Below are 27,883 nucleotides of genomic sequence, written 5' to 3' on the forward strand. Positions count from 1 at the left end.
TTACCAACTTGTCAACAAGAATATTATGTGGACCCTTATCAAAAGCCTTACTGAAATCAAGATAAACTATGTCTGCAGCATTCCCCCAATCCAGCAAGGTAGTAACTTTCTCAAAAAAAGAGATAAAGTTAGTCTGACATAACTTGTTCTTGAGAAACCCATGCTGGCTCTTAGTAATTACAGCCATCCTTTCTAAATGCTCAAGGACTGACTGTTTGATGAAGCAGGAAGGGAGATTTTGCCCACGTTCCTCCTCACTGCAGCCCACTGTCCTGCATGGCTACTACTACACATGGTTCCAACCAATGTTCCCTCTAAGCAATGTTACAGTTTTTTACCCTCCGGCTCACATTTTTGTCTTAGCTCAGGAAGGATGGCTCCAGAGCAAACTAATTTATGCAGTAGTCAAATTGCTTGCTCACAACTTTAATGCCAGCAGCTCACAAAGTAGGATTTTTGCTCAAGACTCCACAGCTTAGAGGGAGCACTGGTTCCAACAATCCTAGGAATCAATTTTCCCAGAGTTAGAAATGGGTGTGGATAGGTGAGGGGAGATTCATGACCGTCAGCACCTTCCACTGACAGATTGCTGGATCCAGCCCTGTATGTGACTCACACATCCAACACTTCCTTAGGTACACATTCACCATTCTCTGACCTTGATGTCACACCTAAGCTCATTTTTGAAGTAGAAACATTTCTGCAGCTCACACTTGGTGCAACTGCAGGCGAGAAGATCAAACGTGACCTCATGTAAACATCTGAAACCTAATACTATGAGGAGTATGATGGTTTGTTGGCCCTCTAGGGCAAATGACTGGCCACTGTGTGAAACAGGATGATGGACTGGATGCATTGCTAGTCTTATTCAGCAGTGTTATTCTTATGTTCTTACTGGCAGATCCTTCTTCAAGTGTTGCTGTTTCTGTGATGCTTACATACAGATCTTTCAAAGTTTGTCATATACATGGATTTAAGTTTTAATGGCTAAGACTAAATAGTTAGGATGTATAGATGGTAATAGAATAATATATATGTTTGTATATGAAATTAATTACAAGTAGGATAGATTGTGTTTGTGGTGTTTCCTCCCCCCCTCCTCCTAGACCTCCTGACCAGGATGAGGAGGGGGATGCTGCCCTCCTTGAACAGTTTGACAGGGTATCCAAACAACATGATCTGGTAGTTACGGGTGAACTGTCTGGCCGACAACTTCCTTCATCAAATGGTGGAGGAAACTATGAGAGGCTCGGCCATACTCAACTTAATATTGACCAACAGGCAAGAGATGGTAGATGGGGTGAAGGTGGTGGGGACTTTACGGGGAAGTGACCATGTCCTGCTGGAATTCCTTTTGCTGTGGGGGACGAAGGAAGTTTGTAGCCACATGTGTATGTTAGATTTCAGTAGGGCAGACTTTAATAAACTCAGAGGCATGATGAGAATCATTCCATGGGGGGAGAGTGCTGAAGGGGAAAGGAGCAAGTGAAGGGTGTGCTCTCCTAAAACAAGAACTCTTGCAAGCTCAAGCAATCGCTATTCCAAAAAGAAGGAAATATGGTAGGGAATCCAAGAACAGAGAACTTGTGATGTGCTAAGAGAGAAAAAGGTAATGTTCAAAAAATAGAGGCAAGGACATACCTCTAAAGAGTATCTGCGGGTTAATAGGCACTGTAGGTCAGCCATCAGAGAGGCCAAAGCTCACAGTGAGCTACAGCTGGCTAGGGAAGCTCTCTACAACAAGAAAAGCTTCTTCCGATACGTGAGGAACAAACACAAGATAAAAGAGATGATGGGCCCACTGTTGGGTGAAAATGGAGAAACTCTGACAGAAGACAGAGAGAAAGCAGAAAAGCTCAATGCCTATTTTGCCTCAGTTTTTTCCCCTGAAGAAAAGAACAGGCTCATCTAGAGATGATAGTAGGCAAGTCACAGCATCTGGGCTGCTGGTTGACATGGAGAGGTGGTTGAGAAGCACCTGGCTGCATTGAATGAGTACAAATCTCCTGGGCCAGATGGTATGCACCCAAGAGTGCTCAAAGAACTTTCTAGAGAGCTTGCAGAGCCTTCGTCTATCATCTTCCAGACCTCTTGGAGGATGGGAGATGTGCCACAAGACTAGAGGGGGGCAGGTGTTATCCCAATTTTCAAAAAAGGGAGGAGAGATGACCCAAGGAATTACAGGCCAGTCAGTGTGACCTATGTCCCAGGGAAGATACTGGAGCAGATTTTAAAGGGATTGTTCTGTGTGCATCTAAAGAACAACTTGGTGATCCAGGGAAGTTAGCACAGATTTGTCCCCAACCAGTCCTGCCAGACCAACCTCATTTCCTTCTTTGATCAAGTGATGAGCTTACTGGATCGAGGGAATGCAGCTGGTGTTGTTTACCTGGATTTCAATGACACTTTTGACAGGGTTCCCCGTGATGTTCCGATGGGGACTGAACTGTGGACTGGACTGTAGGATAGTTAGGTGGTTAGGGAACTGGTTGGAGAACCGCAGTTGTCAATGGCATTTCATCTAAATGGAGGGAGGTGTCCAGTGGGGTGCCACAGGGCTCGGTTCTGGGCCCAGTACTGCTCAATATTTTTATAAATGATCTGGATGAGGGTGTGGAGGGACTACTCATTACATTTGCAGATGACACCAAATTGGGAGGAACAGCGAACACACCAAAAGATACAGAATTCAACGAGGTCTGAACACGCTGGAAAAGTGGGTGGATGTGAACAAGATGTAATTTAACAAGGATAAGTCCTGAGTTCTACATCTGGGTAACAAAAATAAGGAACACACATACTGAATGGGGGGATACACAGTGTGTGTGATCTTGGGGTAAGGGTGGTCCGAAAGTTAAATATGAGCAGTCAGTGTGATGCGGTGATAAAAAAAGGCTAATGCAGTCTTGGGGTGTATCAATAGGGGCATAACATCCAAATCACAAGATGTCATAGTTCCACTGTACACTGCATTGGTCAGGATGCACCTGGAGTATTGTGTGCAGTTATGGAGGCCTCACTTCAAAAAGGATGTGGACAGAATGGAGTGGGTGCAGAGGAGAGCGATAAGGATGATCAGGGGCCTGGAGACCAAGCCCTATGAGGAAAGGCTGAGGGACTTGGGAATGTTTGGTCTGGAGAAAAGGAGGTTGAGGGGGGGACATGGTTGCTCTCTTTAAGTATTTGAAGAGCTTTCACTTAGAGGATGGCAGGGAGCTGTTCCTGTTGGCAACAGAGGAAAGGACTCGCAATAAGTAAAGTAAGGTCGGGAAGGTACTGGCTGGATATTAGGAAACACTTTTTTGCAGTAAGAGTTGTGCAACAGTGGAATCAGCTGCCTAGGGAGGTGGTGAGCTCCCTCTCACTGGCAATCTTTAAGCAGTGGCTGGACAAACACTTGTCAGGGATGCTCTAGACTGATCCTGCATTGAGCAGGGGGTTGGACTAGATGGCCTGTATAACCCCTTCCATCTCCGTGATTTTATGATAAGGGCGGGAAGGTGCTGGTTGGATATTAGGAAAAACTTTTTTACAGTAAGAGTTGTTCGACAATGGAATCAGCTACCTAGGGAGGTGGTGAGCTCCCCCTCACTGGCAGTCTTTAAGCAGTGGCTAGACAAACACTTGTCAGGGATGCTCTAGGCTGATCCTGCATTGGGCAGGGGGTTGGACTAGATGGCCTGTATGGCCCCTTCCAACTCTGTGATTCTGTGATCTTGACAGGCTCGAAAACTGGACTAAAACAAATAAAATTAATTTTATCAGGGATAACTGTAAAGCTCTGCATTTAGGTGGGGAAAAAATCAAATGCATATTTATTTACTTATTTATTTATTTGATTTATACCCCACCCTCCCCGCCAGGGCAGGCTCAGGGCAGCCTGATTATAGGAGGGGGGAGATTTGTCTTGGCAGTAGTATGTGCAAAAAAAAAATTAAGAGTCTTAGTAGAACATACACTGGACATCAGTCAGCAGTGTGATGCCCTAGCTAAAAAGGCAAATACCATCTTGGGCTGTATCAATAGAAGCGTAATGTCCAGATCACATGAAGTGATGGTATCACTTTACTCTTCCCTGGTTAGACCTCACCTAGAATACTGTGTTCAGTTTTTGGCACCACAATTTAAGAAGGATATAGACAAGCTGGAATGTGTCCAGGGGAGGGCAATGATGATTGGTCTGGAGACCAAGTCCTATGAGGAAAGTTTGAAGGAGCTGAGTGTGTTTAGCTTGAAGGGGAGATGACTGAGAGGTGATATGAAAACCATCTTCAAGTACTTGAAGGGCTGTCATATAGAGGATGGTGCAGAGTTGTTTTCTGTTGCCCCAGAAGGTTGGACCAGAACCAACAGGTTGAAATTAAATCAAAAGAGCTTTCAGCTAACCATTAGGAAGAACTTTCTGACAGAGTGGTTCCCCGGTGGAACAGGATTCCTCGGGAGGTGATGGGCTCTCCTTCTTTGGAGGTTTTTAAGCAGAGGCTAGATGGCCATCTGACAGCAATGCTGATTGTGTGAACTTAAGCAGATCATGAGAGGGAGGGCAGGTAGGGTTACATCACTGGTTAGTTCTTGTGGCCCTTCCTTACACACCCAGGGAAATGCTGATTGCCACTTTAGGGTCAGGAAGCAATTTTCTCCAGGCCAGTTTTGCTGGGGATCCTGGAGGATTTTTTGCCATCTTCTGGGCATGGAGCAGGGATCACTAGGGGTGTGGGGGGGGGAGATAGTTGTGAATTTCCTGCATTGTGCAGGGGGTTGGATTAGATAACCGTGGAGGTCCCTTCCAACTCTATGATTCTAATTTTGTGTCTCTGGAAACACTGAAGGAGTAATTGTGCCCCCTTCTTCCATACTGCAGCTCGTTGATTTATGTAGCTGTTACTCCACACTGGTTCTGTAATCCCAAGAATTAACTTTTTCAGGTTGGAAGAGACCATTGGATGCAGGCGAAAGTGAGGATCCTGTGATTTTTGTGTGAGCAGATCACAGGACACAACACATGGTCATTGCAGTTTGAAAAATGAACAGTAATAGGGAGAATTTCAACATAAGGAAATGTAATAAACACAGACAATCAAAAATCTCCAGTCTTGCAAGAGTTTTCATTAATAGAAAAAATGTAATATGCTTTTAGCCTTTGCTACTTTAAACATGTAATCATTCTATTTATTGCAGAAACAAGTATGCACATCTGGCTATCTTTGGACAAAATTTTACCTCCAGAGCTTTAAAAAGTATTTTTTAACAAGAATTTCACATTCAAAAACAGTGACAAAATAAAAATGACTGTCAGTGCAGTCCTAAACAGGGTTATTTCTAACTCCCTTCCCTTTAATGGACTTAAAAGGATTTAACTGTTTAGGGTTTTAATCTCTCTCTCTCTCTCTCTCTCTCTCTCTCTCTCTCTCTCTCTCTCTCTCTCTGTGTGTGTGTATATGTGGTGGAAGGGAGCATAGATGTTAAAATTACATGCAAAGCCAAGTGAGCGCTGCAAGTATGCCACCTATTTCTGTATCTTTTGGATGCCCAGTTTTTTCAGAAATCACAATATTAGCATTACTCATCACACATGGTCATAATTCAGTGTTGCTGGTGGTGTAGCTCAAGAACTATTTGGACTTCTATATTTGAGTTTGGCATGGCATCTTTACTTCTGCGTAGAAAGCAACTTGCTTGGATTTCTTGACAGAGCAGGAAATTTACCTTTGTTAAGTATGGTCAGAGCTGGGTAGTGCTACCAAATATCTCCCTAGATCCGGTTATGATGCCCTTGTGTTAACATGGTAGGGTGATTCTTCTGCATCAGCTAAAAAGTCTTATTGGGGTTATGAGGTAAGGTTTGGAGTTCTTTAGGGAAGAAAATGTGATGATTTTTTTTTAAAAAATCATCTGTTTTGATGCAAGGAAGCAGGATTAAGACAGGACTCAAGCAATCATGAGTGTAAAGAAGTTAATGCATTTTGTTTATGTTTATCCAGTAACAGATTTAGGTATGCTGAGAGAGAGATTGCTGTGAGATCCTAACTTCACTCTCTGGTGAAAGTAAAATTCAAATAGCAAAACATGAAACTATTCATATTATTTTGTGTGATTTGTGGAAAAGTCTGTTTGGCCAAACCTGTGTGTGCTGCAAGACAATTCTTCCTGTGCCATTCCTGTGCATTTGCAATCACAATCCTTTCATATGCTCAGGGTTCTTGCAATCCTTTCATATGCTCAGGGTTCTAGTTCATAGTCATGGATAATGTGCTTAGAGTTTTAATCCACTTTAAGTATAATATTACATGAGAGATTCATTAGAAGCTGTAGCAAAACATCTAATCAATATTTCATAGTACCGCCAGTCCTCTAATCACTTTCAAAGTGTGTTCAAGTTTATTGTGAAATCTGTTTCAGCTGCAAGCAGGTTTTTGTTAAAAAAGGGTGTATGTGTGACAGACAGGTTGTTAAATATAACTGGCAGCAGGGTAGATGGGAAGCCATTGTCATAGTCAGTTATGATCCAAAGCAGAAAATGAAGGCAGATCTAATTAAATGTTCCTTACTACAAATTTAACCAAGCCAAATAAGGGCAAAGAACACAGACCATGAGAAGACAAAATCTGCTGCATTTATTTTTCATTTATAGGTTTTCATTGTTAAGAGAAGTATACTGTTCTGAGATTTAAGCTCTGCAAGCCTTTTAAAGCCATTGGCAATGCCCAGCTATTGAGAACATAGAGTGTTTAATGGTGGTAGAAAAGTAAGACAACCTACCTTAGTTTTTCAAATCTCATAGTGATTGATTGTTTTCCTTCTAAACAAAATTCTAGTTTAATCCTGGTTTAGAGGGAAGAGAGCAAACTAGTCTGGTTCTGTAGTAATAACTAATTATAGTTTGCCTGGAAAATTCATTGACTCTTGTGTATAGGAAGTAAGGAGGGTATGACCCCTAACAATGGGGCTAGTTCACACATTCGTTTGCTGGTTATCAAGTAATATACATGTGGCTCAGCGCTTGGTATTACATAAACTAAAATATGATATAGGCTTTGTCTCTGTAATAGATTATAATGTAAAATTAAGACATTAATTTACCAGAGTGAGAGGTCAGGTTACCAGCAGCTTGTAAATTAATCTCTAATTCTGTTCTTGAAGGTATGTGTGAGTGTATGTGTAACATGAGTCTTCTACTGTGGGTGACAAGCTGCCTTTATCAGTATATTGTGCTCCGCAAATTGATTAATAATGCAGATTCTGAATTCAAGTATGTACCATGATGTCTGCTGTTAAGGGCCAAGTATTGCTTGAGAGTGGGGCTAATAGGAAGAGGGGTGAAGAAGAACAGAACTTAAATGGAATAGTATATTTTTAGTAGTATCATATTTTTAATTAACTGATGAGTAAAAATGGTGTATCTGTTCTCAAAAACAAACGCTTTGGAGAAGTCCATATCCTTTGACAGTGGAATTAATTTTCACTCTTTGAATTGGACTATTGAATGTCTGCCTTTTGCCTCTAGACCACAGGATGCACATGGGCCTGAACTGATATTACCTGCGAGCATTGAATTCAGGGAAAGCTGTAAGTATTACCTCAAATCTGAATTCAGGTGTAACACAATTAACAGTGCTTTAAAAAGAAAGTTCAGTAAAAGAAATGTAGGTTAGGAAAAAATGCCATTGTTTTAGAAGAAGTTTAAATATATTCATTTTATATCTTGTCAATAGAAATCCCTTTCTTCAAGAATGGTGAGAGGGAAGGAGTGGGGAGGGAAGGAAAATTCATTAAGCGCTTATATTAGAAATACAAGAAACTTTGTGAAATGAATATAGGATTCTGATCCTAGGAGTTCCTAGTATGTGACTTATTAGAATCCATGTACCATATTTTTGTTTCTTATGTCTTTAAAGAAAGAACATGTGTAGTATACTATTGGGTGTCAGACTAGAGCAGAAGACCCACGTTCAAATCCTTATTTTTAACCATGAAGCTTGCTGGGTGATCCTGGGAACATCTATCTCTCATAGTCTCACAGAGTAGTCATGGGGTTAAGGTAGAATAACAGGCAACTATAAGCTGCCTTGAGTTCCTTGGAAGAAGGGCAGAATAAAAATAGCCTTTTCCCCTGATGTAGTGTCAAATGCTACCTCACGTGCCTGTTGGCAAAAATCAGAGACCCTCTAGGGTTAAATATATACATATTATTCTTGGTTTGTCATTTTTTCTTTCTCTTCAGCTGAAGATGCCTTTTTGTCTGCCATTATAAATTATACCAATAGCTCAACAGTTCATTTTAAGCTTTCTCCTACGTATGTCTTATACATGACATGCCGGTATGTATTGTCAAGCCAGTACAGACCTGACATCAGTCCTGCTGAAATTGCAATAGTGATGAAGATGGTGAGCATGATGGAAGGGGTTATACAGGTGAGTTTTCAGGAAGAGACATACCAAAAATTTCTTGGAATATGTTTTAATAACCTGATTTTTAACAGATTTTTTTTACAGAAAATTAGAACTGGTTAACACTGACAGTCTTTGGTGTTCCATAGTGGCACTACACATCACAGTGCAGTTTGTAATATCATATGAAATAATTGTTCATTTGCAGCAAAGAACATTTAAGCTCGTCCGTTAAATCCTATCCAGAAAAACACTGGTGCTTTTTTGCATGGAACTACTTTGTTATGAGATGATAAACGGAAAATTCTGCTAATAAAAGGTTATGGTAATAGGCAGAGGTCATTTCGGGGGGGAATGCGGGGGAACGCAGTTCCCCCGGGTGAGGTGCAGGGGGCGGGGCACATGATGAACGCCCGCCCCCTGCTTCCGGCCGCCCCACTTCCAGCCCTCATTCAGCCAGGAGGAGGCAGGAGAAGAGGGAGGGTAAGTTGCTTCCTCCCCGCCTCTCCCCACCCCTGCCTGCCTGGGGCCAGGGAGGGCCTTGGCAGGGCTTCCTCGCACTCCTGCTGGCCTTGCAGGTCCACAGCCAGGCCCCTGATGTCAGGGGTGTGGCATATGCTAATGAGTTATGCTAATGAGTTCCCCTAGCTCTTTTTCTACGAAATGACCCCTGGTAATAGGTATACACAAGTCTTTTAGTTCGTGATTTTGAGTTGTTGGTATAGAATCCCATTATATAATACTCACTACAGCATGAATTAAATCTGTTATTGACTTTACTATTCTGATTTAACCATGGTTTATGTTGTCTTTGTAAGTAACTTATTTACCCAGCCAGGCTTTTAAATAAGATCTGTGGATTCTGTCGGATAATTGGGAATAATTATCAGGCCCGTAGCTACAGTGGGGCATCTCGGGGCTATGCCCCCTGATTTACTGGCAAGGCCCCACAACTTCCCATCCAGTCCAGGGCCCCTGAGTGGTGGCAGGTGTGGCGAAGGAGCCGGGTATCGATTAGCCAGTGCCCCCTAAGAAATTTAAATGCCCCCAGACTTTAAAAATCGTGGCTACGGGCTTGATAATTATACTTAAATATAATTAAGCCTTTTAATTGTTACTAATTAATACTATAGGTTGCATGACACCTTTTTTGGTGTTCTGCATTCAAGATTTTATTTTGCATGGATTAAAAGCATGCTTCTCCATTTATTAATGTTCCTCCGCTGTTTTCTTTTATTTTAAATTGTCCTGTTTCTGACTTTACATGATTCTCAGTTATCAGAGTTGCTCTGTAGATATGGAATGCAATCCGGTGCTGCCCATACACACAGAGCTGCTCTGTAGAATCCTTCCATTGAGACACCATTACACTGCTAGGCAGGCAGCGCCATGCCAAGCCATTTGTTCAGAGGCAGATCTGTATCTGCCATACACTCATTCAACAACTTTCTCTTGTCTCAGACACCTTCAGTATAAGCTAGGAAAGCAGGAGTGTAGCTGTATGAGGAGGCTAAAGAATGGTTTACTGGATGCTTAGAGGGGAGGCATGGAATAGCATACCTCAGACTGGATCAGTTGCTTCAATATGGTCTGTTAAAAGGATTATGCTTTCTTAGGCCGTTAGGGTTAGGATGGAAGAAAAGTTGTATGTTTAAAAATATGCTGTGGTGTTTCGTCTTAAGGAATCCCAAACAATGTTTAGATACCTAAAGAATTTAATATTTTAATATGGCATTGGACGGTATAAACTGAAACCAAATCTGAATGATGGGTAGGGTTGCCAGGCTCCCGGTGGTGGCTGAAGATCTCTTGGGATTACAACTGATCTCCAGGCAACAGAGATCAGTTCACTCAGAGAAAATGATCACTTTGCAAGGTAGAGTCTGTGGCATTATACCCCATTGAAATCCCTCCCCTAAACCCACCGGCTCAGACTCCACCCCCCAAATCTCCAGGCATTTCTCAACCCAGTTCTGGAAACCCTTTAATGAGCTATAAATATTGAAGAGCAAGCAACTGAAAAATGATATTGAAGGAATAACTTGATCTAGATGGAAGAATAGAAGTGTCCGTCTGGATATTTTTGTCAGGCTTAGCTAAAAATGCTTCTCCCATTTTGCTTCCCCAAACATCTAGTAGTATTGGGGGGGGGGATACAAAAAGAACCTCCACTTATGGGTAATGGCAGTTATGTTTTCCACATCAGTCAGTTGTCATTTCCCCCATCCTTTTAAAACAAAAAAATATCAGAGTTAGAACATAAAGTACCGCTGCCACTCAGTTTTTCTTTGATATGTTGTATAGCCACATGTAATAAGCATTTGCAAGTAAGTGGAGAATCATGCCTGGCTGCAGTGGAAAAGCGTGAATGGTCAGTGATAATAAATAAATGGGAGGCTTTTGTGAAATGTTCCACACCTCTGAAAATTCTTGCTGACTCATTTGTTTTACTTTTTTATCCAAACAAACTTAAATTAAATTAAAAAGCTATATAATTTATCTGGAATGTAAAGTTGTAAATAGGATACATTTTGGTGGATCAATAGTATCTGAGTGTATAAAGTAACTGCCATAAAAGCTCCCTGAGTGACCTTTGTCCAGTCATTCTCACCTAGCCTAATATACCTCATGTAGAGGTTGTTGAGGATAAAACGAGGAGGAACAAATTGTGTTGTAAGCCTGTTTAGGTTTCCATTGGGGAGAAAAGTGGGGTATAAATATCTAAAAAAATTAAAATGCCAGTGTCTCACTGTTTAGGAATACCCACAAATATATTTCATTTGATTGTGAACACTAGGAACTTAGATTTGGGTTGCAAAAATCTGGTTTATGTTAGAAAGTAAAAAATGGTATTGGGTCCAAAGGACTTCCACGGAACTCCCTCATTACATGAATCTTTCTTCCGTTTTTACTGCCACCTGCTTGGCACTCTGTGAAATGTTGCTCCCTGGGGCAGGGATGCCAGGAGACCTTCAGAAAAACTGTTGAGTGTGACTTAGGGGTTTCCAGAGGGAGAGGCTAATTTAGCAAAAATGTCCAGGGAGTGTTATTAAAGTATGGGGGAAAGCAACTGATGTTTATTATGTCACATTTGTGCACCAATTATGTTTAACGTTGGATTTCAAACGGCAGGAAAGCAAGGGAGTTTTGACCTTTGGGTAAAAATTATGCTTTGAGGGTTTTATTGATTGTTGTAACCATGGCAGGTTTCACATTCAGTGATACAGTGCAAAAATCTGTTAGTGGTGCATAGGTATTTTATTGTCAGTACTTGTAAACTAGAAATTATATATTACATACAAAGGATTCAAAGAAACTTTGACATGAGAGAGTAGCTAATTCTTAAAATATATCTTACAAAGAAAGCTTCAAAAGAGCTTTCTTTATAAAATATATAGGGTTGGATCCAGTGAGGAGCACTTAGATTGACAGGGGTGATTTTGATGGCTTGCATCATCCAAAGGGAGAAAAATAGCTGATTTGATTTGATCCCTGACATCACTGATACACCCCCCACACACACAAGGTCCTGTTGCTTATTTTGCTATTCAGAAGAGCATTGGGGAAAAAACAGCAGGCAGCTTGAAGAATGGAAAGGCGAGGAAGGAATCTGCACTGCCAGCACCACCTTCTCTAAACTCTTCTGGTGGATCCCAATATGTTTTCCAAATGCTATTTTTAAGTGCTATCTCGATAAATCTATATTTAATAGTCCAGGCTAAAAACTGTGTGCCTTGCAGTTCAGCACAAAGCCTGTGGGAAAGGAAGGCTGTACTGGCTAATGTGATGAGACTTTGTAGGGGGGGGGGGGAATCTGTGCGGTATTATACTTTGGCATTAAATTGCATCTAAATTGGCTGGAGGAGGATAATCTTTAGTAATACACACACTGGGAAACCCTAGGTTTTCTCCAAAATAACATTTGTATACCATTTCATTGCCTACACCCTTTAAAAATGTTTTCTAAGTTATAACATTCCTGGTAAAATGTTGTTTTGATGTGACTGAGCATAAGTCTTGTGCCTTCATATTTAGTGTTTGATTTCTAAAACTACCATGATTGTTCACAAGTTTCTTTCTTCTGTTTGATTTCCTTCGTTCGTTTTTCTCCAGGAGGTAGACCAGGTTGATCAGGTAGGATATATTGCTGGGAACTGATCCTAGCTGTGTTGGCTTAGCTCAGTTTCTCATGCTGCTTCCATATAAAATACAATATTTCTACAGCTGGGTTGAACAGTTCATAACACTCATTCAGCAGCTGGAACATGCAGTACTAAAATCCTTTTTTGAATGCGCAACTTATCAGCATTCCATAATTTCTGCTTAATGCACTTCAGTATGGAGATGTAATGACAAAAGTTCTTTTCCTCCCTCCTTTTTGTCTATGGTTCTGTTCTTTGGATCTCATCTGAGGTTGCCTGGCCTAGCGTTTGTGGTCGGGAAATGGTGAGATAGATCAGTACTTGATACTGTGTTGCTTGGTGTCAAAGCCAGTGGCTAGCAGTATCTGGGTGGCAGTGGGCATTAATGAACATGTGCTTGTGCACACACAGATTACCAGATAATGCATACATTTACGCTTTCAGCATTCCATGACAACATGCTAACTCCATTCCACTAATAGCATTTGGAATATGTAATAATTGATAATTAAACTATATCTTACAATTTGAAGCTATTGCATCATGACCAGCATATTTGTGGTTTCATATAAAATATTTGCAAATATCTGGTATCTGAGTTACGTTTGGTGATACTGGTCTATCTAAATACAGCCTTTTAACAGTGAATTCAAATTTAATTACTGTGAGGAGGCTTTTTGGTATTTATATCTCTCATTTAATATTTACAGAAACAGAAAAATATTGCAGGGGCACTTGCTTTCTGGATGGCAAATGCATCTGAGCTGCTAAACTTCATAAAGCAGGACCGAGACCTTAGCCGAATTACACTAGATGCACAAGATGTTTTGGCACACTTAGTTCAAATGGCATTCAAGTAAGAATGGCATATTACTACATGCTCTTGTATGTTGGTCATGTTTTATTTTTGCATTGTTAGAGATAATGGTAGAAACAACAGAAGAGGAGGAGTCTATAAGGGCACATTCAAAAGTTTCTAAATACAAGTTCATACTAGAATGAAATTATTTAGTGATCTTTCTGGTTGGAAATAGAAAAATAAACTCTACCACCTTTTTATCCAATTTCCAGAGTATTGGTTGTCTGGGTTAGAGATCTGTAGGTCTTTATATTTTTAGTAGATAGCAACTAAATTTAATAATATCAATGAACACTGTCATTATCAACTCTTCCACTATTAAGCAGCATTCCTGATGATCTTGATGAAGGATAGTTTTGAAATAATGTTAGTGTTTATATAGGTAAAAGTGGTACCAAGGTTGTGTTTTCCTTTTTTTCATGCATGCTTTATGTTTGTTAACTTTTTTATTGACTGGGAGTAGTGTATTAATGTTTGAGACTGTTATATGCTTTTCATTTCCCTGGACATCAAAACATTCCAGCACTACATGAAGTTGTACTCTTTGAAAAGAAAAGCAGTGGAGATTTGCGGGTTTTTTTTAAAAAAAGTTTACAAGCATACAAGAAGAATGCAGATGGAAGCAAAGAAGAACTCCTAGAATATAACAGGTCCACTACCCCTTATCAGATACACCATGAGAAAGAGAGAAGTCTTGTAGATGCTTCAGCCAACTCACGGCAATTCGAACGTTGAGGAACTGGGAAAATATTATGAAGTTTGTTTTTTATGATGAAGATTTTAGTGATAGAACACACACAGTTTCCAAACTTTTATGAAAGTTTATATGCTAGGATAGACTATATGCTGGAATGTAAAAAAGGGAGGGTGATGTAGTTTCACAAATGGCTTAATGTTATAAATATTACTTATTAATACATTGATTTAATTGCCTGTACATAGGATTAATATAAAAAATTAACTAATTTGAAAATCTTAATATATTCCGTAGGAATGTCTTACATTCTACACTATGAGATTTTTACTTGGCTTAACTGGTTCATTTATCTGTTTTTACTGACCAAAAAATAAGCTAAAAATTCTCTGTTTGGATGAGTGCCTTAATTTTTTTTTAAAAAAAAACCACCTTGTTTTTTCAGATATTTGGTTCATTGTCTTCAGTCGGAGCTTAATAACTACATGCCTGCATTTCTTGATGATCCAGAAGAAAATAATCCTCAAAGACCTAAAATAGGTTAGATCCTTGAAAATTACGTTATATAAAATCCAATATTTGCTATCATGGTAGTTATTTGGTAGGGAAGCTTGTATATGGTAGTGTCCTCTAGTTGGGGATATATGTAAACATTCAAATTCCAGGTGCAATTGTTTACACCCTCCTATGGGCTTTAAACAAAAAAAATTCAGCCGTATGTCAAAAGGTTGCAGTATTCTTCCTAGGTGCAGTACTTTGTGTTTTCCCCATATGAGACGCAATATGGAGGTCAGTATGCATGAATGGTTGGCAGCTCAAGTTCACATTCCTACTCTGTTCTTCTTCTAGCATGGTCTTGGGCCAGTCACTCTCTCTCAGCCTAACCTACTTTATATGGTTATTATGTGGCTAAAGTGGCAGGGGAGAGAGCTATATTCAGCCTCCTGAACGTCTTAGAGGATAGGCATTATAAAAGTGTGATAGATGCGAGTGTATGGCTTATGTTCACTTACATATGGAAGAAAGATATGCACCCTGACAACTTCAGTGTGAGGCTAAACCAGCCCCTCATGACTTCTGTTTCTGGGTGAAGGCAAAGTTTTGTCCTCTCAGTTATACCCCAAGTATACTCTATTTACATACTCTATATACTCTGTTTACATAGTCTTACAGCTGAGCCATCCCTTGCCCCAGCTTCCCATTTCTTGGTTCTAAGCAAGAGAAACATGGGGATTGTATATTATATTGTATTGATGATATTATATAATACTAGCATAATGCTAATTTTTCAGTAATATTGCATACCATCATGGTAACATGAATGGTATGTGCATTTAGATACCTTGTCGGAAAAGGGTGGGGCAGCAACATGGTCAGCACCAGGAATAGCTCCGGAGTACCGCCGGCTCTTCGTTGTTTTAGAGGGGTTCTTGGGGGATCCCAAATTCCATCAGACCTCCTGTAAGGGACTTGATTCAGGGCCCCCGCTTGAGGCAACAAACGGATTGATGCCCTAGATCATCCCAGAAGCAAGCAATGAAGCAGAGTTGGGATGGCAGCCATAACTGCACTAGCTGTGAACGCCCCAGAATTAAGAGAGTTCTATTGAGCCTCATCAGTAACATTGATGAAGAAATCCACTGTAAGTACCTATAAAAGCAACATCGAAGAAACTGACGACCTCTTGGCAAAAAGCCCCTTTAAAGTTTTAAAAAGATTCGGAAAGGAAGGGTGAAACTCCCCCCCCTTCTTCGTGGAGCAGCCAGGACGATTTATGTAAAGAAAGCTGATTTGAATATCTCGTGGGGCAAATAGGGTCTATCGTTTGAGCTTCTACAAAAGGATTATAAAGTTTTTATTGGAAAAAGAAAGAGAGATATCTAGAGTTAAATTCCTTACTCTTGTGGTGATTTTTTAATGATGTCATGCTTCATTGCTATTTTGTCTAGAGCTGCAAAGAACGTTAATTGTGTGAAAGGATTCTTGGTTGGTAACACTTCTGTGAGAGGCACTATCTGGTAAACACGGTCAGCCTGAAAGACTCTATGGGCAAATAATCTGCAGAGCGTTTGAGTATTGTTGGGCTGAACTGGGATTTTTGGTATTGCATTAAAATAGGTGACCAGGTCATACAGAAAATAATACCACATGACACATGCATAGACAGTTCTACGGAAACCAGCCTGCTGCAGTTGTCATGGGAGAAGCTTCAGACTTTAATTTTTGATACAGTTAACCAGGGTGTCGATGAGGCATTTGAGCCAATATTTGTCAAAAAAGGTGTTACATCAAACCAGATTACAAGTAACAAAAAGGAGTCCCAGCATCAAGCAGCGCAAGAAGCAGAACAACACAGCACTCAAGTGGATCTAACATACAGAGAAAAGGAACTTAAATATCAAAATGGGCTAAATTTAGAACAATACTGCAATCAAGCTGATTTAACTTACAGAGAGGAGCCCCTACAACAAACTGGACAAGACGCAGAACAGCACTACATTCAACTTGATTTAACCTACACTGAGAATAACAAAAGTCTGCAAAACTCTAGAATCATCAAAGTGATAAAGGGGAAAATATTCCAGAGAGAAGATGGAACAGAATCTATGGAATCCTTAACTACCCTAAAATTTGAATATAGATGGCGAGCACTAAAAGAAATCCTCTCTATTTATAAGGGAAAAAGGCACAGAACCAAGACCTTATTGAAAACAAATTACAAAAAGAAGAAAAGACAAGCTGTTTAAAAGAGAACCTTTGTTTCAAGTGTAATTGATCAAAGCGAGCCAGGGAACATGTAACTGTTTAACATTGGTTATAATTGAATCCAGCCCCCCCCCGCAGAACCACAAAATTACAGCACACAAAGGTTAAAATATAAAAGCGAAGCTGATATTAAGAATATAAGGTTGTTATTAAGAATGCAGTTTGATACAAGAGACAGGCTTTATACCTCGCAATTTTTTCCTGGGGGGGGGGGAATTCCCCACTACTACTCCTCTACCGATTCGAATAAGGGCTTTCGGGCGGTTGATCACTTCTCCGCTTAGTTAGTTAAAGACGCTCAAACTCACAGTTCATCCCGACGTTTGCTTCAGGGACTGGGTGGGAACTCGCTTTCTCTGGCATGCGCCTCAGCATCCATAATGGTCTTGCGGCAGTGGGACCTATAGGGGCAAAGGGGAGCCTCAATTCTTTGACTGCTGCCTTAGAAGATTCTTTCTTTTGTATCAGCCATTTCCAGTTTGATATTCCTCCCATTTAGATTTATGATCCAATCTGAGATTCAAACCAGTGCAGCTGCTTGGCAGTATTTAATATTTGGTATCAGCCTCTTTTTTTCCATCCTATAGTATTTTAAATCTTATTGTTGGTTTCTTTCCATTCCATTTAAAGCTATTTATCGTTCTGAGCCATTTTAAAAAAAACTTTTTCATCTATATCAATTTGTAACATTTGGAACAAAAAGGTCTGCTTTAGTAATAATGTTCATGTTCATCTTAACTGGCAATGAAATTCTCAGTTTTCCCCATCTTTGCAGGTCTTCAGTGATACTTGTCTAGGCTTTTTGATAGTTGTTTTTATATATGTTTTTACTTTGTCCTGTTACATAAATACCCAAGTATTTACCAGTTCTACTTCTGTCTCATTAAAACATTATTATACAAATGTATGTTAAACTCCTCGTTCTAAATTTGTCTCCTGCTTGCATAGAACACACAATACTCCATCTTTCCTCAAATTTCATAATTGACCTGTTTCTCAAATATGTTGTTAATTTTGCCATCGTTGCATATTTAGCAAATTTGTTTTCCCGATCTTCTTAAGTGTGGACAGGCATCTAGTTTCCATTTTGCTGCATAGATAATTCTTGCTGCTGTCACCATGTATTTGAGTATCTCTTCTAAAGTTTTCGGTAATTTGTTAGGCAGTATACCTAGTAGCATGTTCTTGGTTTCCATTGGGAATTTAAACTTCAATATGTTTTGCACTTTTCTGTGTATCTCCTTCCAATATTTTTTGCTTTTTTACAAGTCCACCACATGTGAGAAAAGATTCCATCTATATGTTGAAATTTCCAGCATTTTCCTTTATAGTTTTTATCTGCTTTCTCGATGTCCTTTGGAGTTATATAGCATCTGAAAACATTTTATACCAATTTTCTCTTAAGGGCTTGGCTAGCTGTAAATTTGATATCTTTTTCCATAGTTATTCCCATTGCTGCATACATATTTCTTCTCTGAAATTTTGCATCCATTTAATCATACATTTTTTCACTCATTCTTTCTCTGTTTCTAGCTGGAGTAAGAGCTCCTTTTTTGGCCCCCCTGGAGGGGATTTTTTTAATAAACTACAAACTGCAACAAAAAAAATAGGGAAGGGTAACTACATCTAGGGAGAAAGGAAAGAAAACCACTAATAACTAAAACCCCAAGAATAGGAGATTATGTTATAACAGTTTATGTTAATGTTAGTCTAAAATTGCTAATATCACATTGAACATAGTCGGTTATGCTAAATTATTTAGCTTTTTAATCCATTAATTTAAATGTTTAAAGAGAACCTCAAGAGCATCATCAATAATAAAGACAAATATGAAGGCACAATTCAGAGTTCTTCAGCCTTCATTTTGTTTTATCTTTTCTAATCCTCAATTGGTATGCACGTTTGGGAGCAGCCGCCCCCTTTCTGGAAGCAGAATCCTCGTCAGAAGACACCAAGTCCAATTTGCCACTGGATTTGCTATCATCTTCTTCCTTAGCGACCTCGGCTGTCTCTCCCAGTTGCAATCTCAGGAACTCACGTGCTTTGGAGACAAAATAAGTCTTTTCTTTTTTATCATGTAGTTTGAAAACGACGCATTCTGAAATTAACCATCTATAGGCAATGCTGTTTGTTTGGAGAAAAAAGATTAAATCTTTATATTTCTTCCTCTTTTGTCTTATTTCAAATGGGATGTCTTTTAGAATCCTGATGGTGTTGTCCCCGATTTTCAAGGGTACTCCAGTAGTTGCTTTCAGGATTAAATCCCTCACATGTCTCTTCGAGAATCTGACCACTATCTCCCCAGGCAGATTATTTTTCTTGATGTATACGGAATATAGACCACATCCATTTCACTTACAATATAATCCACTTTCAAATCTGTAACTGGAGCTAATGCTTCACTCAAGAGTTGCTTTAGATTCTCGTCTTTTAATTCTGGGACTCCTTGGAACCGGAGGATCAAATTTGCTTTCTCCATTTGCAGCTGTAAAAGTTGAGATTCTTCCGAAGCTTGCTTTTTTCCCATATTTTGCACCTTTTTCTTAACTTTTTTAGTGTTAGCGTCTATTTCCTTCACCTTCTCAGCTGTTTGCTCCGTCATTTTTGAAGTTTCAGTCAATTGGAGCTGCTGAGTTGCAAGGTTCTGATTTAGAGTTGTCAGCTGTTGGTTAATGTTGGTCATCTGGTCCAGCAGAGGGTGCAAGGAATCTGCCAACATTTTGGAGAACTCAGTGACCTCTTCCGGTCGAGGGCTTATGCTCCCTGCTAGTTTCACTTTTGCTAGTTTGTCTTTCTCTGTCTTCTTCCCCACCATATTTATGGATTGTTTATTCTTAAAAAAGCTTGCTAAAGTCTCTGAAATTCGCCCATGTGCCTATCCGCACTCTGGTAAGTCTCTCAAAACAGATTTCAATGCTTTTGCTTCCACTTCCCCCTTGGTATATCGTTTTTTAGTTCATGCGTATGGGAAGGGCCCCTCTCCCGCTTGCTTTTCTCGCCATTCCTGGGGGGAGCTTTCTTTTAAAATTCTCGTCTTCGCTTTAACCCGACTCAGTGTTCATTGTTGGTCATATGACCTCGCTCATAACACATTTCAACCGTTCGATCTCCGAGGCTTGTCCCGGTCAGCAGCTCTAGTTCCATACAGACACTCAGCGGCAGGACCGTCAGGGTGGAGGAGCGCCTCAATTCCCCAGCATCGCGCTGGTGAAGAGGTCGCCCCTCAAAAGCCCCATGGCTAGGAGCCTTTTGCCAAGGCTCCGGGAGGGTGGCAACCCGTCACCCCCCCTCCTATTTGCTGGTGCGCAGATCACATCCCTGGGAGGTCTGGGAGATGCGTCCGCCAGCATGTCGCCATAAACCAAAAGTCCCACTAAAGTGAGATCTTATATGTGTATTATAATCAGTTGTTCAGATTCAGTCATGTCTCTTAATGCTCCACCTTCAGTGTTCATGATGTTCTTGAAGGGTGGTTGATAATACATCAGATTTCGTATGTTTATGCTTCCATCTCTGATATCTTGCCATAACTTGATTTTCCCCTGAGCATTTATCATTATGCCCTATGTACCTATTTTATCCCTTTTGCATTCTCTTTTTGGTCAAGACTTCGGTCATATAGACCCGTAATAAATTGAATTAAATTGAATTATGCCCTATGTTAAAAATATCAGTTTTATTTCTTGTTTTCTTACCATGGTATGCTTCTGTTGGGGACATGAAGAGAGTTTGGGGGGCTCAATAAATTTTGACATACAAACCATATTCTCAGAAGTCCGTCTTTAATTATGTGAATTCTTTCTTGCATTATAATCTTTTTAGTGGATTTTTTAATCCATAAATAATTGTGTAAACCTTCATCAAAGCCATCTAATTCTAATTTTACTATTCTTTGTCTTGGGTTTTTAATCCAGTCTATAATCCAGACTCACTGCTTGGTAGTATAATTTTATGTTTGGAACTGCTAATCCTCCTCTTTTTTCCTTGATTTGTAACCTTTTGAAGATTTTTGTTGTTTTTTGCCAATCCGTATAAATTGCTTTATCTGTCTCTGCCACTCTGTCAATATTCTTCTGTCTATCGGTAATATTTGGAACATAAAGTTTAGTTTTGGCAGCACATTAATTTTGATTGCAGAGATTCTTCCCAGCCACGAGATTTTTACGTTTTCTCATCTAGATAAATCTGCTTGTATCAATTTCCATGTTTTCTGGTAGTTATTTTGGAAAAGGCTACAGTTTTGCCCAGTCACATTTATTCCCAAATATTTAATTCGGAGAGCACTTTGTTCTCTCTATAATCTATTCTTCTTGTTGTGTTAAAAGTTTCAATATAATAATTGTCTTCTTTCTGTTGGTTTTATAGCCTGAAAAAAGAGCCAAATCCTTTAGTATGTTCAATTACATATTGTAACAATTTTTGTGGATTCAGGATTGAAGATCACGCCCGCACAACTTTTATTCCCTTAATTCTATCATCTTGTCTGATCTTTATAGTTAAAATCTCTATTGCTAATATATTTCAAAACAAATGTCTAAAGCTAGATTTATCATGGGTGGATGTTGCATCCAGGAGATTCTGGATTTGCTTTGCCACAACCTGTTCAATTACCTTCCACAGGAATGGTAAATCAGAAAGTACTTTGCTGGAGAGAGTTTCTTCAGCAAAGCCTGATGACAGCCTCTTTCAGGGGCTTCAGAAAAATCAATTTGATGAGAAGTGCATTTATGATTGTCAACAAGCAGCAGGACATCCAAGCAAGATATTGTACATTAGCCTGATGGCCAAATGACAGGTAAAAAAGGCCCCCACAATACCCAATATTTTATAATTCAGGGAAGGCAATCTGAAACGAGCAGTCCAAAAAGCATAAACAGTGCTACAGTCATACTTAACACATACCAAACTGATAAATTGTCATTTGTTGGGGAACTCAGAGATTCCCATGATGGTACTATTTACTAGCAAAAAAAAATGTGCAAAAGAAGCATAGCTAATGATCTAATCGCTATCACTTTGGAACTTCCATCTTGTAGTCATTGTTCCAGAATGACCTTAAACAGTTGTGCTGGATGCAGTTCAGCTAGTGTAGTGATAGAGAAAAGTAACACTTATCTATCACTGTCGCCTCATAAGTTTACAGTGTGCTCCAAAAATTTGGCCTGATATTTTTACTGTCAACACTCTAGACGTCTCCCCACTCTCCTCAGCATTGATAGCTTAAAAGTAAACTATGATGCCTGGCAGTGATTTAAGAAAGGGGAGAGGTCACCAGGGATTGACCCTTTTCAGTGGAACAGAGTATTCCAGACCCTCATCAGGATTTCAGTAGAGCTACCATTTGGACTTTTCAGTCCCCTGGAGCATCTTGGGGTCCAGTTGGATCCACCTGCCTCTGCTGGCAGACCGTTAAAATGGACTTGCTGCCTCCATAGGGACCCCAGGAAAAGTATTTCTGGGGATGATTTGAGCTGCTGGGGGAAGGGGGAATGAGACAGTAGTGCTCTACAAGGAGCAGTCCTTGAACCCATGGCAACACTTCTTTGGATCCAAGCTGAATGTTGACGTTTCCCAGGGGGGGTCTTCAACAGCAGGCTGAAAACACCTCCACCACCACCTCCATTTCCACTGACTTTTCATTAAGGTGTGGAAGATCATCCTCTCAGTGGGCTTTTTCATGATGGAGCATATTCCTAGGTGATACTTGTTATTTGTCAGGTAATTAATAGAACTTCCAGTTTTTTAATTAAAAAATCTGATGCTTTTAACAATAGTTTCCTGACCTTAATGGTCATATTTTTTAGCTTCCTTGGGCTAAAAGGTATAAATATTTTAAATAAATACTTGTCTATATTTTTCTAATATCTGTAAATAGGACATTTGGCAAATGCGATTTGTAATTTCAGAGAGATTAGACACAAATCATTGTTTAAAAACCTGATTCTAATGAGTATCAGTAAACGTATGGCAAGTTGAGTCAGTCTGAAGCCCAGAAGTGTCTGTATTCTTTCTTTCTTTATAAAAGATTGATTTAAGTCCAATGATATTTTTAATTTTAGTATTGCCTTGTCTTTCAGCCATGTACAAGGTATGTAGTTAATATGATTAATGAAATGTTAGAGATGTAAAACAAGTGGCAGATGCCTTTATTGTAATTCATTATTTAATATTCAGTATCTGATATTTAGAATGAGTTATGCAATTGAATATAATTTTCTTTTCTTTTCTAGATGATGTCTTGCATACACTAACTGGAGCTATGTCCCTGCTGCGACGCTGTAGAGTGAATGCTGCACTAACTATCCAGCTCTTCTCCCAGCTCTTTCACTTTATCAACATGTGGCTTTTTAACAGACTGGTCACTGATCCAGATTCAGGATTATGTTCACATTACTGGGGAGCCATCATCCGCCAGCAGCTGGGACATATTGAAGCTTGGGCTGAAAAACAGGGCTTGGAGCTAGCTGCTGATTGTCACCTTAGCAGGATAGTACAAGTGAGTATTAGCAAGAGACTAGAAAAACAAATGCTTACTTCCATAATCCTTCAGGGTTCCTCTTTTGTAATTGTGGAAATTTAGTGTAGCATCCTTAGTCATTTTATGGAATCATATGAGAAAAGTACCTGCAAATTAAGGCTACCAAAGAATTGAAAAATTATCTTAGATGTTTTCTTCTTATATGGATCTCTTTTTATTCTATAGTTTCTGCATTGTTTGATTTATCTTAACTGGTTTAATGTGACTAATGTAGATTGGCCTGTGGTAATTTAAACACATAATTCATACTTGTTTAAGAGCTGTCTTGAGTGCATTTATGAACATTAAAACATGATTCTGCTTATAGATAACTTTGTTTTTTCAGGCCACCACTTTACTTACTATGGATAAGTATTCACCTGAAGACATTCCAAGTATTAACAGTACCTGCTTTAAACTCAATTCTCTTCAATTGCATGCATTGCTACAGAATTATCATTGTGCCCCAGATGAGCCATTTATCCCAACAGTAAGTTATTCTTGGCTTTTAATACATTAGAGAAGGAAGGGAGATTGTAGTTAAGAATAGTAAATATCATTTTCCAGTAACACAGTGTGTTTAATGACTGAATATTTTTGAAGTTGTACTGAGAAAAAATTAGTGTTAATGATTGAGATATCAGGGAAATTCCCAAACATCATAAATGTTTGTACTAAAAATGTCAGCAAACACTTGGGGGGAGGGGGAGGCACTGTGTTAAGGGTAGAAGGATTTTGTGTGTTTGGCTACAGGATAGGCCAGAGGGCTGGAAGTTGACTGGAGGGGTGAACCTGATGTCAGAAGGGCTGAAGAAAATGGTATAAACATTAGTAGTGGGTTGAAAAGCTGGCACTCATGTACGCAAGGGGGTGGAGGAGGCTGCTTCCCAACAGAAAGAGGAGGTACAAAGAAAGAGGACGAAGCAAAATAGAAAGATTGTGAGGAAACCTTACACAGGCTATTGCACATTGGATAGAAGGAAACTGGAAAGAAAACTGAAATGCTAAAGATGGAGTTTGGGGGCTTGGGAATCAAATGTCATGATAATTTACCAGGCAAAACTTAGATTATAGCTTCTAGTACAATATGAGTAGCAACTTAGACTTGCAGTATTTTGTTCTAACATGTTCACTGATCAGTGTGGAAAGCACTCACTTCTTACCGCTTAATGTAGCTGGTTGCTATACCATATCCTGCTGTACTGCCTGCAACCTCTTGAACAATGTCACCATGTATTAATTTAAGCACAATACAGATAGTGTCCCATGAGGAATCGCAAGGGAAAGGAATAAACATCTGCATGCACACAAATATCTTGTTTAATTGATGTGGCAGGGTGGTGGTGGAGAGATGCTCCAATTAGTAATTTTTTAAAAAAAAAACCCAAACATTTCTGCAAAGCTAAAGGCTGGTTCCATTGTGTAGATTTTTCCTATCCATGTGAGACCTTTGGTTTAGGAATTATGTGTATAATATGAAACCTGCAATTATCACTACGTATTAATTGCCATAGGAACATAAAGACACACTATTACGATAGTTCCTGGGGTTTTGTGAGCTGAATACAGTAATAGTATTTCTTTGGGTCTCACTTGCAATTTTGGAAATAGAAGCCTCTTGAATTGTGGCCCAGGAGGTCCTTGGTTCAGCTTTCATTTCCATCATGAACTTACTAAGTGATCTTAATCAAACAGCTCCCCATCCATAGAATGACAATAATAATGATGGCCTACCATACATGGCTGTTGTAAGAAGTACAGCAAAGTAATCTGAGAAGCATTTTAAATACTGAAAGCAATATATAAATATAATGACAATTGTAACAATAATAATTACCTTTTTAAGATGGGGACCCAAAAGAAATTCCTGGAGCAGGAAATTACTTGGAACTACTTGGCACATGCTTGGATTCTCATTATAACTGTTTATTTATCTCCTCAGGAGTTAATAGAAAATGTTGTTGCTGTTGCTGAAAATACTGCTGATGAACTGGCTCGTAGTGATGGTAGGGAAGTACAGCTAGAAGAGGATCCTGATCTACAGCTACCTTTTCTTCTTCCGGAAGATGGCTATTCATGTGATGTGGTCAGAAACATCCCAAATGGATTACAAGAATTTTTAGATCCACTTTGCCAAAGAGGTTAGTCTGGCCTTAGGTCAGAAGGTATTTTCTTTGCTATAGTTCTCCTAAATAAAATTTGTCTTTTTGCTGTTATAACCATGACGTTATAACCAGAGCTTTGTTGTTCCTACAATGGAGTTTTTATTGTAGATCCCATAGATCAGACATAGCAATATCTTCTTTCCAACTAGTTGTCGTAGTACAGATACACATTTAGTACAGTCTACTTGCTCTTTTCCTTGTATGCAAACAGATGTCACTTTGTTGGAGAATTAAGTAGGAAATATACTGCTGATTTTTAATTAGAGAAAAATATGAACATTTTTGTTAGCCATCAGCATTCTGGAAAGTAGTTATTACAGCTTGTCACTTAAGCCCTAGAAGCACACTTAAAATTCCCTTAATGTAAAAGGTTTTTTTTTCCCTTTTGAGGCAACAATTTTTTACCTTGAAAAATTTAGACTTTGTATTTCTTTGAAAGCAAAAGGAGAATTTTAAGTGATGGGGCTGTAAGTCCATGCTAACACTTAAATATTAATCCATTCATTCAGAAGTATCTCATATCACAGAAGTATCTCTGTTGAAACAAATTAATTTAAAAGAAGTTTGGAAATATTGGTCTAGTCATGGTTAGTAAATGGTTTGGGTTGTTAATGTTTTATTTAGTGCAACACATTAATATCTGTGCAACCCCATTTATAAATGTAATTATAATTAACTGCTCTGCTTTACTTTTGTAGCATTCACTTACAAATATGTAAGCAAAGTAATCTGTATAACTTAACTGTTCCCTACATTGTTAGTGAGGAAAAGGGAGTGATGATATAAAACCCAACAAAAATTCCTAATTTAAATTATCAATACAATTTTTCGTATGGATTCCATGAACACTAAGGAATTTCTTGGAAAATATGAATCATGTTTAAGTATACGTTGTCTTTCTCCTTTAGGATTTTGCAGGTTAACACCTCATCCACGCTCACCAGGAACATGGACGATTTATTTTGAAGGTGCAGATTATGAAAGCCATCTATTACAAGACAATGCTGATCTGGCAAGTACCCATCTTGTGGGCTTTATAAGCATAAGTGAACAATTAGTGTAGTATCTTAAACTTTTCAGTGAAGTAACTTTTATAGACAAATCTATCACCTGAACTGGAGTTGGTAAAGAACTAACAGCATTAGTGATTTGGTCAGCTAGATTTTTCTTACAGCCCATTGTTTCACTGTTAACTATTTAAAAGCTTACTGCTCCCTTTCAACTGACAGCAGTGATTATTAAATATAGAATTTGTTTAATTTTGTATTTCTTGGTGGGAAAAAATTTGATACTTAATCTTATGCCTTAAGTCTGGTGTTAATGGAATAGTTTTACCACTGAATGTAGAGGCACATGTACACAGTATCAGAAAAGTACTTTTTAAAAGTACAAGAAAATCGTTAGTCTGCTTTTTGTATTTTGATAAAAAGTTGTCAACCAAACGAGCTTCTGTGTTAAGCATTTCCATAATGGTTCATGAAAATGCATGTGCACATATGTATACATACACTCTTGCTACAGATATATACATTTTTATTTATAACTGTGTTGAGGCATTATCCAGGTTTATCATAAGTAACCAGCATACCAGGTAAAATCATTTTGGGTAAATGTTAAACAATCTCCACCCACCACCCGAAGGAATTGGCTTGCATTGTTGGTCTTTGGTGGGAATCAAAGGGACCTTCGCTTAAACAATAAGTGTTGGATCTTGCAGAAGCAGTTGTTGAATAGGTAATAAAGTTTATTGTATATGGCCATTGGCCTTTTCAAGTTAAAATGTATTTACAGCCCAAGAATTTTATAATTTCTGATGTAACATCCATCTCTAAAAATTCTCATTCAGACACAAAAATTACATATAATTTCATTTGACTTCTTTCTTAGAAACCACAAAGCAAAGAGTGCCATCCTATAGGAGACAAGAGAATCCAGATCTGATAGCATAAATACTAATTTTTCAGAATCAGAAAGAGAATATAAAGTCTCTAATGCAGGGGTGTCAGACATGTGGCCTGGGGGTGGGTGAGGCCCCCGGAGGGCTTCTGTCAGGCCCACAGTGGAACTGGCTGTCTTCTGCTTCTTCTTCCAGTGCTGCTGCTGCTGCTGCATCATTGTAGGTTTGCAGCTTACAGATACACACCTGAACAGCATACTCAAGATTGAAACAGCACAGACATTTTGATGCAATAATTCAGAGCAAGAGGTGTCAGTTACCAGACACTGTTAAATAAACAAAATATTGCAAGAGTGCTAATATTTTAAGCATGTTTTTATTTTAAGTAAAAAAAACCTTTGTGTTTGTGTCCTTCATAAAGTTTATATCTCTGCTACCTGGCATTACATTTTATG

The 27,883-nt window shown here is 39.1% G+C and overlaps 1 protein-coding gene across 1 annotated transcript in view; it reads left to right on the plus strand.

The window, feature by feature from the left end:
- The window catches only part of MLLT4 (myeloid/lymphoid or mixed-lineage leukemia; translocated to, 4), a 170,694-nt gene that overhangs the window by 97,030 nt on the left and 45,781 nt on the right, over nt 1-27,883 (plus strand). The window contains exons 13-20 of the mRNA XM_015422166.1: nt 7,505-7,566; nt 8,222-8,412; nt 13,241-13,386; nt 14,529-14,623; nt 23,080-23,345; nt 23,713-23,856; nt 25,309-25,507; nt 26,440-26,543. Of these exons, the coding sequence (XP_015277652.1) occupies nt 7,505-7,566; nt 8,222-8,412; nt 13,241-13,386; nt 14,529-14,623; nt 23,080-23,345; nt 23,713-23,856; nt 25,309-25,507; nt 26,440-26,543 (1,207 nt within the window). The remainder of the gene's footprint in view (nt 1-7,504; nt 7,567-8,221; nt 8,413-13,240; nt 13,387-14,528; nt 14,624-23,079; nt 23,346-23,712; nt 23,857-25,308; nt 25,508-26,439; nt 26,544-27,883) is intronic.

This window comes from Gekko japonicus, unplaced genomic scaffold (assembly GCF_001447785.1).
Source record: "Gekko japonicus isolate JY-2015 unplaced genomic scaffold, Gekko_japonicus_V1.1 scaffold347, whole genome shotgun sequence".
NCBI lineage: Eukaryota > Metazoa > Chordata > Lepidosauria > Squamata > Gekkonidae > Gekko > Gekko japonicus.